Source organism: Diabrotica undecimpunctata, chromosome 1 (assembly GCF_040954645.1).
Source record: "Diabrotica undecimpunctata isolate CICGRU chromosome 1, icDiaUnde3, whole genome shotgun sequence".
Taxonomy (NCBI): domain Eukaryota; kingdom Metazoa; phylum Arthropoda; class Insecta; order Coleoptera; family Chrysomelidae; genus Diabrotica; species Diabrotica undecimpunctata.
The window spans coordinates 155,584,276-155,597,604 of NC_092803.1; the positions used below are offsets into that span (position 1 = coordinate 155,584,276).

The 13,329-nt window shown below is 32.7% G+C and overlaps 1 protein-coding gene across 1 annotated transcript in view; it reads right to left on the bottom strand.

The window, feature by feature from the left end:
* The window catches only part of LOC140432409 (ATP-binding cassette sub-family G member 1-like), a 197,766-nt gene extending 193,722 nt beyond the window's left edge, over positions 1-4,044 (bottom strand). The window contains exon 1 of the mRNA XM_072520287.1: positions 3,842-4,044. Within this exon, the coding sequence (XP_072376388.1) occupies positions 3,842-3,862 (21 nt within the window). The 5' untranslated portion in view covers positions 3,863-4,044. The remainder of the gene's footprint in view (positions 1-3,841) is intronic.
* Positions 4,045-13,329: the final 9,285 nt, after the last annotated feature.

Genomic DNA, 13,329 nt, shown 5'->3' on the forward strand with positions numbered 1-13,329 from the left:
TCACAACGGTAAGATTTTAAATCTTGGTTAAATATGTTTATTAAACAATTTAACTTCCTGTTTGAAATAATTATTAAGTTTAAGATGAATATTTAATAGCAAACAACATATAACCATTAAAAAACAAATAAAAATAAAAACATGGTAACTAATTATTATAGACCAGGGCCAAAGTGTTTGAAAATGGTAAAAAGTAATGGTACTCATTGGAAAAGGAAGAGAATATAACAAAAATTAAAGGAAACATAATTTACGGGCGGTCTGAGTTCGGGAATTGGAAGTGGGTGAGTTTTTAATGGTATCACGATTTTCGGCTATAAGTCCGATGGATAAAGTTATATTCTGTCCTCTTGGGCTTGATAACACACCATCTCATTATAAATTGAAAAATGTGTTCGAAACACAAGAGTGTCGTTCAAAAAAGTTAAAAAAATGAAAGCGACTCATAAGCATTTATTCATTAGAAATTGGTCTTTACTCGCTATCTTTCGTTGTATCCTCCCTGTATTATGAGATTCAGGTAGCTGATATAATAGGTTCGACGGTTAACATAAATCTAAAACAAACGATTTGCCGATTTAGTGCCGAGGAATTGGGTATAAATGTTTGCAAAATAAAATTTTATTATAATCTAAATTTATTATAGTATTAGACCAATCAAGTTACTAAAAAAACAACTTTCCTTACAACTGTATAGACGGCTTTGACACTTGAAATGTGTAGTATGAGATGTTGGAAAAAGACTCTCATCTAGGGATTCATCAATTTATTAGTGGAAATATTTTTAAATTAAGCATCAAATCGTCAAACTCAGTATTTTGCTCATAACTTAAAAACTTGTCCATTTAGAGATTTGACGTTAACAGACAACTTTTTCAGAAAAAAGATACACAAAATGAGATAAGCCAAATTAAAATCGGTTAATAAACAAAAAAGTTATTGCAAAATTAACAACAAAATCAATGTTTTTTAATATTGTTAATAACCTTTTTATTATTTATTAGAATTTATTTAAATCTACCTGAACGTGACGGTCTTGTCGTGTTTGAATTGTGTACAAAGATGTTGTTTACAACATCTGTTTACAATTGTTTTTCTTGTAAGAACGAATTTTTTTAGAATAAGTAATTTCTGCTCTATCGTGTAACGATTTAGTGATTCCCTTTTTAATATTGATGTGATTTGATTTGTAATTTAGATATATGTAGGTATGGGCTATAAAGTCTCTGAGAACATACCCCGGAGCTGACATAAATTCAGACCATAATCCATTAGTAGGCGTAATGCAGATAAAATTGAAGAAGATCCAAAAACAAACAAACAAATATACCACGGTTTGATGTCTCAGAGATAAAAGAAGAATCTATACGTCAGAGCTTAAAACAAGAAATAAATGATAACTTAAAGAAAATCAAACAAGACGTGATAAAAACAACAGATGTTAATGACAAATGGAACATGGTACAGGAAACTTTAATAAAGGTAGGAGAAAAGCTACTGCAGACAAAATTAAGAAAAAAACAGAGATGGATGACTTCAGAAATCTTAGATCTAATGGAGGAAAGAAGGAAACATAAAGGCAGGAGTAAGGCAAAATACAAGGAACTACAGAGATTGATAGGAAAGAAAATAAAAGAGGCCAAATCCACCTGGCTTGCTAATCAATGCAGTGAAATAGAGGCATATGCTAAACAGTATGATAACTTTAACATGCATAAGAAAATAAAGGAAATGACAAATACACTAATAAAAAAGAAAGATGCCCTTCTGAAAGACGCAAATGGAAAAATCATAGAAATTAAAGAGAAACTAAAAAAATGGAAGACATACATAACATGTTCAGACAAGAACCGGAAGAAATCGACAGCGAAACGGGGTCAGAGATCATAATAGAGGAAATCGAACAAGCAATACGAAACGCAAAAAACGGAAAAACTGTAGGTCCAGACGAAATACCTGCGGAACTACTGAAATGTCTAGACGATGAAACTCTACCTGTACTTCTGGACCTATTTAATGAAGTATATAAAACTGGAAAAATCCCGCAGGAATGGTTGGTGTCCACCTTTGTAGCAATACCAAAAACAGTATATGCCAAAGATTGTTCAGACTATAGGACAATATCACTAATAAGCCATACCCTCAAAATATTTCTAAAGGTGATTCATGGAAGATTATATAGAAAACTAGATTCATGAACATTCATGATATGAATGATACTCAGTTTGGGTTCCGCAAGGGACTGGGAACGAGAGAGGCATTGTTTGCTTTTAATGTCCTCTCTCGAAGATGCTTAGATATGAACCTAGATATTTATTCCTGTTTAATCGACTTCGAGAAGGCATTCGACAGGGTCCGACATGAAAAACTAATAGAAGTACTGAGAAACAAAAATATAGACAGACGAGACTTACGAATCATTATCAATCTGTATTGGAATTAAAAGGCCAATATAAAGATAGAAGAACAAAAGTCCGAAAATATAGATATAAAGAGAGGAGTAAGACGGGGCTTTGTTCTGTCACCATTACTGTTTAACGTGTACAGTGAAGCCATATTCCAGGAAGCGATAGCGGATCAGGGTGATGGAATCTCTGTAAACGGAAGAATAGTAAATAACATAAGATTCGCTGATGACACATAAAAAAGCTTTAATTTGAGCTATACTACATTAAATTTAACCGAATAGTGTCACACTAGAAAACAGTAGTTTTCACACCTTAAAAGTGTCATAAAAAATTATAACAAACAGTTTAGAGCTGCGAACACTTGGAGATTACTCCAGGCATTGCCCTTTATAACGCTATGCTGTTTTCAAAAATTCACTAATTACAGCACTTTTTTGTACAGCTTGAACTACAAGTTTCTGTATCTCCGGTTCTAGTTGATGGATTTTGATATTTTTTGATAGTCTACATCTACATGTACTCTTTGCGTTTACTACAAATGCAATGCGTTAATAATTTTATTAATAAATAAACAATGTAATTTGATACAAATTACATTATACAATTTCAAAAACATACAAAAACAATTAAAAAATTAATTTTTTACCAAAAGAATCAAATTTTTATAGTATTCTAATTTATTTTCTATTATATAATATAACTTTAAATTATTATCCTTAAAATAAGACTAATTACGTTTCTTAATTATAAAAAATCCCTAGTTTTTCCCTAATCATTCCAGAATAACTTTTTTTGTTTAAGTTCGTGTACAAATTGTCAGCTTCTTAAATAATAAACACAATTTTTGGTTATAAAAATGTTTTTTTTAATTTCCTTTCGTGCATATTAAAACTGAAAGTATTCACCTTTATTTTGTTATTACAAAAAAAGGACATTTAGAATAAACAATTTGAATAAGTTTTAAACTATTTAATAAATCGAAAACTAAAATTTTGGGTGTTTGTTAAGAACTGCAAGACCCCCTTTGAAAGCGATTACAGAAGTGTAAATTAATTTTCACAAAAGTTATAAACAATTAACGAGTTTGACTTATTTTGCTCTTTTTGAAACAACAAATTAATTTAAAAAATTTTAGAATACCCCATTTTAAACGTTTTTCTATATCTTAAGAGATAAATATTTATATTTAAATATAAGTAAGTACTTACATAAAAACATTTTTAATGGCAAGCAAAAATTCGAAAAAAATCACATTTTTCACTTTAATTGTTAATAATTAAAAATCAACGCCAAAATTTTTGAAGAAAATGTAAAAAACTCATCAAATATCTAGCTATTGCAGTCCTGAACCCGGTTTTGCATATTTTCCTGGAATATATCAAAATGTTTCAAATCGACCGAACATGCAATAGTTAAAAAATTCAACCACTTACAATTTCCTCAGTTCCAATCATCCTGAAGATGGTAACATTGAACTTCACACAAAAGTAATTTCACAAGACGTTTGAAATTGTTCCGTATCGGAGAAGAGCGCAACAATACTCGCGAGTTCCGGTAGATTCCAACCGTCACACTACTGCACGTTGAGACCGAACGAATGAGTCTGATGCATTCGGCGTGTGATAGTAATTTTTCATTTAAATACTCGCTGCCAAGTTCGTCCAGCTTATGCGTTCTAATCTTTTATTATCTCTCGAAGGGATCAGTGAGTTATTTATGGCAGTGAAATGCTATCTAAACGCATACAATGCAGTAGCAAAATAGTCGTAGAAATTTATTTTCTGGTCAATGCCAAATGTCGTCAATAAGTCGATAATACTGTAATTTTCAAATACATGTATTCACAAATAACGGAATTGTGAGGTTTAAGTACTAGACAAGGCGAAAAGCTCGGGCATAATCACTTTCATGAGATACCCCAAAATAAGGTTCAAGAGGTCGCCCAGGCGAAAATTTGTTAAAATTTTTTTAAACAAATTGTAACAATACATTTTTTTAGCCCTGATTTTTTTGGATCATTCTGAACAAAATATGTCTTTTGTAGTTTTTTTTAAACTTAATCGTTTTCGAGTTATAAATAATTTAAAACTGCGAAAAACGCAAAATTACTATTTTCAAGGCTCAAAAACCCAAGTAAAAAACATCATTTTTGAATTCACCAAGTACCTAAATTCAAGTTCAAACCTTATCCTATTATTTCCCAATAAGTATTTTGGGCCTATTTCATTTTAAAATATTGTTTTTTAATCATTAATGAAGCGCTTCTCGCAGGACGGGCGCTCGGGTTGCGGAGTGTATAAGAGAGAGAAACAAGATCTAGAACACAAATTTTTGCTGGTTTAAATTTATCATTCTTCATCAAATGCCATATCCACATACAATGTACAATTACAAAACACACAATATTTTATATTATTTTTATATGAAATTAAGCCACAATTAATTGTAGCCAAAGAAGAGCACTAACATCACACTACATCTAAACGGAGTTCCCAAAAATTCACAAAGGGAATGTACCTCTCATACTAATTTGAAGAAGCACGGGTTCTCCTTGCAGCCGACTGTCAAAGTTCCTCCTAGACATAATACAGTATACAGCCTTTAGCAAACAACAAAACATCTTTTATCAAAAGCTAATAGTAATTTTTGCAAAAACTGGTAGAAATAGATTACAATTTCAATAATATGCTAATCAGTTTTGATATCACCAGTCCTTTCACCAATATACTATTGCAGAAAACTTTAAAAATAATAATAGTCAATAAAGAGGGATGATAAACCACAAGACCACTAAGTGTCAGAATAAAAGAGTATGAAACATAAATAAAGAACAGAGCCTTCGATAAATCACAGATATGCAAACATCATCATCATCATCATCACGTAACGCTACAACCCTGGGTGGGTCTTGGCTGACTGTACAACTTTTTTCCAATTTGTTCGGTCTTCCATTAACCTAGGGTCAAATGGAATGTTCATTTTCCGGAGATCTGCTTGGATGTTATCTCTTCATCGCATTCTGGGATGTCCGAGTGGTCTTTTGCCTGTGGGAATCTCTTCCCATACCAGTGCAAACATGATTGAGATAACTAGCAAGGAGCGAAAGATGCATCAATAATCATGAAAGGAACATACATGAAAAAGAGAAAAATCAAAGAAGCAGCTTTCATCCTACTTAATGAAGAAAAATGTGTAGCAAATACATCAGCAGAATGTAGCAGACTTTGATTGCCAATACTTAAAGAAGAAACCAACAACAAGAATATACCAACAATAGGTACCGGATTAAAGAAAGTCGCAGACATCATCTACAATTATATAGGTACAAAACATATACAACACACAATACACAAACATACTCTACGTTAAACAAATACAATAAAACACACAAAACAGTCAGAATTTGATATTCCGAGTGTAAAAACGCCACTCTCAGATTTTCGTCAAACAAAAGTAGGCTATTGCCTACCAGATCGAAGCCGATTAAGTCAACCATGAGTTTTAAAAAACATAACCCACTAACAACTTTTTGGTTATATATTTTTTTGTAATTTTTAAAACATTTTTTTGAAAACGATTTTCGGAGTGGAAATCGAAATGTCAAACTTTGTTTAAAAACATAATTTTTATTACAATAAATTGTGGCTTAACCCCTTATAAACATAAATTTAACTTAGAAATGCCACAAGAAAACGGTTTCAGAACCTTTTTAAACAATACTTTATGCTTTTTAAAAAAATATGTTGTCTTTATGAATTCTTGGAGACTACTTGTATTATAAAAGAGATAGTTGTATAAAAAACAGTCAGAGACAAATTATAACCTTTTTAATAAAATTCTTGACATTTAACTCTTGTTTACATTGTAACCGTGAGTGTATTATTTTAATAAGCGTACAGTTTTTACCTTTCAAAATCCTTTTTATTACACAGTTAATTCCATAAATAATAATTTACTGCCGTTTATTTTACGTACATTATATTTTAATGGTATATGTACCTGGAACGGTTTTATTCACATTCCGACAAAGTAGGAATGGATATGTCTAATATTTGTAAGAAATACTGATCTATAATTATGTCGTCAACTATCTCTGCTCATAAGTTTACCCTTATGAGGTGCTGAGCGTGTGCCTCAGTCATCCAATGAGGGATTTTATTTACTCTTACTCTTCTGATGAAACAACAGAAGGTTGTTTCATCTATAATATTTACTAGTATTTTATAGGTAGTTGTTAACAGTTGTTACCTCTGTAGTTGTTATTTTTTATGTAACGGGCAAATCATGTCTTGAGACCATTCATAGGACATGGTCTCATTTTGCCAGACAAGAAGTAAAAGTTTATGCAGTATTTGTAGCAGCGCATCGTCACGATTCTTGTAGAGATTGTAAATGGTAGATGGTCTTTCGTTTGGGTTGAATATATTCCAATCATTTCGATCTGCTTCTTCGATATGATCGCCATTAAATTTGTCTCTCTATCTTTACAGCTCCATATTTTTGGCTTAAAGTCTGCTCATTTTGTTTAGATTTCTGTAGAACTTTCGAGTTTTGTTTTAATATGCTTCCAGGTTTTCTAACTATTTTTCCTCAAATTGCCTTTTTTCTCCTATGTAATATATTTTACCTCTTCTTAAATTCCGTGTGTCCGTCTTGATTTGTCTTTTGTTTTGCTCTATTTTTTATATCTGTTGCTTCTTGGCACACCTTGTCAAACCATTCGTTTTTTCTAACTGGTTTGTTTCCCCAATATTTTTGTTGCCTTCTCAATTATTATATTTTGACCACAATTCCTTCACATTTTCTTCCTCTTCCAAGCTCTGGATTCTGTTATCCATTTGTCTTGGTGTCAATGCGCAGATTATGCACATTAATTATATATTGAAAGTAGAAATCCGAAAAGTTGCATCCCGCAACATATCTCGTCATCTAAGCAAACATCTTTGGCGAATTAGTTTCTTGTACTCATAAAGAGTACCTATACCGACATAAAAGAAAGGACAGTTAAGATTTGGTTACAGATTAAAGCATAAATCTGAATTTTGGTTTCGTCAATAGGTCAATAATCTTCAAATTTCTACTTTTGAGATTTATTATCAGATGTCGCTAGAGCGTCCAAATTGAATCCATTTTATTGTTGCTTCTTTTGGCGAAAAATATTTATTTTCACGTTTAAAGCTTCTGTACCTGATGTACAATGATTCCTGCTAGGATGAAGTACTTATAAGCGAATATACAGAGGCACTATGCAAATCAAAAGAGGTTGAATAAAATCTTAATTTGTCTATATTTTAAGTAAGTATGTCTTGTTTTATTAGTATCCTTCTTTGGGTTTGATATTCCTGTGATTTTCGCCATTACAAGAAAGTAGTCACCATTTATGTTTGGACCTCGATAGCTTTTGACGTCCATGAGTATGTGATCTATCTGGTTAACAGTTTCGTTGCAGGGGAATTCCTTGTTCCTTTATGTATCATTGTACGGAGAAATCTTGTTCCTCCTACTATCATGTTATTGGTGTCTTCAAAATGTATTAGTCTTAACACATTATCGCTTGACTCTTTATGTAAGCTCCCATATCCTATAAATGGGGCAAAAATTGCTCTTTGCTAATTTTTGCATTATGGTCTCCAGCAAAATTCCTTTTAATGTTCTATAATTTTGGTGAACAGTCAACCACTGGAAACTTTCTCTTCATACATTTTATATATCATAAAATTCACGTAGCAACAGTCAGGAAATTGTTTTCTTTCGAGTAAAAGTTACTAAATACTGGTTTTAGTGTTTTATTATACGATTGGCTTCGTCTGATACAGTAAGAATGTAACTTTCCTCCATTTTGACAGCTGTCAAGTGTCAAATTTATTTTAAAAATTATGGTTCTGTTCGAAATACGTATCGCGCACTACGTCAATTTTATGGTCAGTCCATCAGAGCAAGTAATTCGATTAATTATGGAACGTTTTTGCACCACGTTTACTCTCAATGATAATATACATTCACAGACACGTCGTACAGAAGACGTTGTGGCTGCTGTAGAGCGTAGCATAAAGAAAGACCGGTCTATCTGCCATCTTGCAAAGTATCTTGCTTTGCGTGCTTACAAAATCCAACTCTGTGTTACCAGACATAGGGAATTTTCTCTATACCTAGGGAATTTTAAGCCAGCTTAGAGAAAAAGAGATTTTTATTCAATTCTATGAAAAATCTAGGGAATTCTTAATATTTGTAAGACTATTTTAAAAAATCTGTTGGATTATTAAACTTTCCAAAAATGTACATATATCATCTGCTTTGAAATCGTATTATTCGCGGAATCACTGAATTCTGTTCATGTGATTCCCCGTCGGAGACTAGAGTGATGGAATTCACGAGCTGCGAATTACGTCGGGGATCCACCAGAGCTAAAGTATATATTGGCCTCGAGCGATTTTTGGTTTCTAGTTTCCCTTTCTTTAACTGTTCATGTGATTTTCCCTGTCGGAGACTAGAGTGATGGTATTTCACGAACGGCGAATTACAACGGGGATCCCCCTGAGCTAAAATATCTTAATACTTTGATATTCTTACTTCACAAATTCACGAACAACAAGTAACACCAATCGTACAGAATGAACGTTCATAACCAAAAGTCCTTATTTATTCTTCAAACAATTGAAAAAAAACAATATTTCCAACTTCTTATGTAATAAATACAAACAAATTAGAAATGTTTGGAAAGGTTTTTAAAACTCCCCCTCATTCTGACGTCAGACTTAGGTAGTCCATTCTAGGATACTAGGTTAAGTATGGTTGTCAAGTTGTTAGGGAAATATAGGGAAATTTTGGCAAAAATTCTAGGGAATTAAAAAAAATCATCTGCAACCCTACGAACTCATTCAATCACGCAAGAATTGAAGGTACATCATCAACTAGCAACGCGTAGATTCGGTGAGCGGGTCCAAAACGAGATTCCCGTTGATTCTGATTTTCATAAGCGAATTTTGTTTAGTGATGAATCTAACTTTTGGTTGAATGGTTACGTAAACATACAAAACTGTCTTATTTAGAGTTAATAATCCTCAAATGTATGTTGAGAAACCATTATATTCAGAAAAACTGACTGTTTGGTGTACTTTATCTTCTTCTTCCTATGCCGTCTCCATTAACGAAGGTTGGCGACCATATTTCTAAAAGTTTCTTACGATCTTACGGTCAATGGTGACCGCTTCTTCTCATGGCGCCATCTCCTTTCGAAGGTTGGCGATTCAAATAGCAATTGTAGTTTTGGAATCTTTTACCCTGTACTTTTCCTTCCAGTATAACTTGAAGTAATTCGTATCTTTCGCCTCTCAACACATGATCCAAGTATTGCATTTTCATGAGACGAAGTATATACATCTCAAAGGCATTTATTCTTTTTTCTATTTCAGGGTCCATTGTCCAACTTTCACATCCATACAGTAAGACAGAAAAAACGTACCATCTGATTATTCGGATTCTAAGCTGCAGACTAGGGTCTGATCTTGTAAAAAATGTTTTCATGCTCATGAATGCTTTCCTTGCTTGTTCGATTCTTGATAGGATTTCTTTTTTTGGATTATACTGACTATTGATATTTGCTTCCAAATATTTTATGGAATTTACCTGTTCTATTATTTGACCTTGGCATACACATGTACGTTTATTGGTGTCTGAAAATACTAAAGTTTCAGTTTTGGAAACGTTTAGATGTAAACCGAACATTTCGCTGTGGTGAACTACCGCATTTATTATATTTTGTAGTAGTTCTTGTGCGTTGCTTGCTATTAAGACGGTATCATCAGCGTATCTGATGTTGTCTATGCTAATACCGTTAATCTTAATTCCGCGGTGGACCTCGTTTAATGCTTGTCTGAATATAGACTCCGAATACAAATGAAACAGTAGCGGTGATAAGACGCAACCCTGTCTTACTCCTCGTCGGATTTGTATATCTTCGGATGTTGTGTGCTCTATATCAATTGTTGCCGTTTGGTGCCAGTATAGTTCTGGGATAATTCGCAAGTCTTGTTCGTCAACTCCAGTTGTTCTCAGAATTTCGATCATCTTTTGATGGTTAACGTAGTCAAATGCTTTTCGATAGTCAATAAAACATGCATATACATCTACATTCATGTCTCTGCATCGTTGCGTTAACACATTTAAAGCAAAAAGAGCCTCTCGTGTTCCCAATCCGTTTCGAAATACCAATTGAGTGTCACTCATCTGGAACTTGCACTCGCACTTCTTGTAAATTCGTGTATGGATAATTCTGAGAAAAGTTTTAAAGACATGAGACATCAAGCTTAATATTCGATAATCATCGCATTGTGAGTAATTCGATTTTTTTGGTAATGCCACGAATGTTGGTTTTAGCCAGTCTGTTGGTATTTTACCTGTGTCATGTATCTTATTGAATAGTGCTGTTATTAAGTCTAGGCTTTTACTTTCGTTATCTGCAATTAGTTTTAGTATTGCGATATTGATATTGTCTGGACCGATGGCTTTTCCATCTTTCTGAGACTTTACTGCGTGGATCACTTCTTCTTTGTTTATTTCTGGGTTTTTTTCATTTATTCTATTATCTGTGAATGGTGGGGAACAAGGTCTATCGTCGTCAAAAACAGTTTGTATGTATTCTTTCCATCTCTCCATAATTATTTCGTTATCATTTTTTAATATTGTTGCTTGTCTCTTTTTGTGTCTACCTGTCATTTCTTTTACTTTTTTATGAATATTAAAGGTGTCGTATTTTTTCTGAAGTTGTTCGATTTCTATGCATTTTGTTGACATCCAGTTTTCTTTCTTCTCCCTGCACTTTTTTCTAATGATTTTGTTGATTCGCTTGTATTCTATTGGGCTTGTTTTATGTTTTCGTCTTACGTCCATGATCTCTTGTGTTATCCATTCTTGTTTTTTGTTGTGTTTTATGAACCCGATGTCTTCTTCTTTTATCTTCGTTATTTTTGTTTGTAGAGCAGTCCATGTTACTTCAATGTCTGTCTGTACCAAGTTTTCGACCGCTATGGCGCCATGATTACTGCCCTTTTTATTCCCCAATTGACCAAACGTGATGTGCAGGAGCTGTTGTTTCAATAAGACACAGTTCTTGTCACAATTGATTTAATGAAGGAAATGTTTGGTAACCGCATAGTTTCACGTTTCGGACTGTGAATTGGCCTCAAAGATCGTGTGATTTAATACTGCTAGACTGTTTTATGTGGGGATATGTGAAGGTGCTAGTCTACGCCGATAAGCATGAAACGATTGACAGCTTGGAGGACAACATTCGCCGCGTTGTTGTCGTATTTAAAGTGATCGAAAATTGGACCACCAGATTAGACTACATCAGAGCCAGCTATGACGGTCATATGTCAGAAATCATATTTAAATTATAATGCCAAAAGATTTAATCTTTCGAATAAAGGCAATTTCATGTCAACTTAAAAAAATCATCTTTGTTTTATTCCATTTCTAAGTTTTATACCTCTAAACAAAACACCCGTTATATATAGTAATTTTTTATTTAATTGCATTTACACTGTTACAAAAATAAATAAAGAACACTGTGATAAAGCTATGTATAAAACACATAAAACTTATATTTAACTTAACTATCACGCTTTAAATGTTTTTTGCTGGTTTATTTTAAGCAGCAAAAACAAATTAACAAAAAGCAATAAACTGCTTTATAAATTAACATTTGTGCAAGTCTTACAATATAAAGAGATTATAGTGATTCAGAGCCACTATTACCTACATCACCAGGAATGTAACTGTTTTTTTTTTCACAACTTACGTCTTGTCACAATTTTTCTTAAAGGTAAGTGAGGACTAGACATCGATAAGGTGCTAAGTGATAAAAAACTTGAATTGGACCCGAAAAATTAAGCTTAACGCCATCCCTCACAACTTATAAAGCCAGCTTAAGTGTCGAGAGCTTGATATTAGTTTATACAAAATTCGAAATATAGCATGAAAGCCATGTTTCGGGCAAAGGTCCAGCACATGCCTTTATTTTCTGTTTTACAGCGGAGCATATATGCATTTTCTATGACAACAATCTGACTTTAAAACTGCATTGCCTAAACTAAGCGGTATTTCTTTAGCTTTATCAGATCATATAAAAAAGTCTATACCAAACTGACAGGGCTATTAATACTTACAATATAATTTTATCGTCAGAATGTTGACATTTACACAAATTAGTTGTTTCAAATTTGGCTATTTCTTCATTTAAACTTTCTCCTTTCAGCATTAACAGAAAATATTTAAGTCACTTTTACTGGCAGCTTTGTCTTGGATATCGGGGTGGTAACATAGGTAGTATTTACTCAAAAAAATCACAACTGTCTTAAAATGGCAGTGCAATATATAAATCAGTTATATTTGCTATAAAATTGACTGTTTAAATTCACAAAAAATATATATCTAATCTTCTTAATATTTAAGTAGATGTGTGATTTCCTTATACATACTTATATAGAGGAACATTTGATTATCTTGATACTTAAAGAGTGTTAAAACCACTACCTACTAGGAAAGCTAGAACAACCAGAGAATATGTATACAGCAAAAGTTAACTACTTGATCTATATGTGAAACGAGTGGTGGAAGGCTAGGGAACTGTAACACATAACCTAAAGGAAGAGCACATGCAATACTGATAGGTCATAGCCAAAACACTATATTATAAGGTAAAAAGTTGCAATTTTTGTGTGGGTTCAGCTATTTTGTCTTGTAGTTGCAAACAACTAGTCAGTTGATAAAACGACTCAAAAAATGTTGCTAGGAACACTTAAAAAGTAGGAAAGAGTGCATGTGATATGAAATAATTGAATAAAGGATAGAAAATGGTATGAAAATTATAAATAACAAAAAATATATTAAAAAATACATCAATGTTTAAAACAATACTATA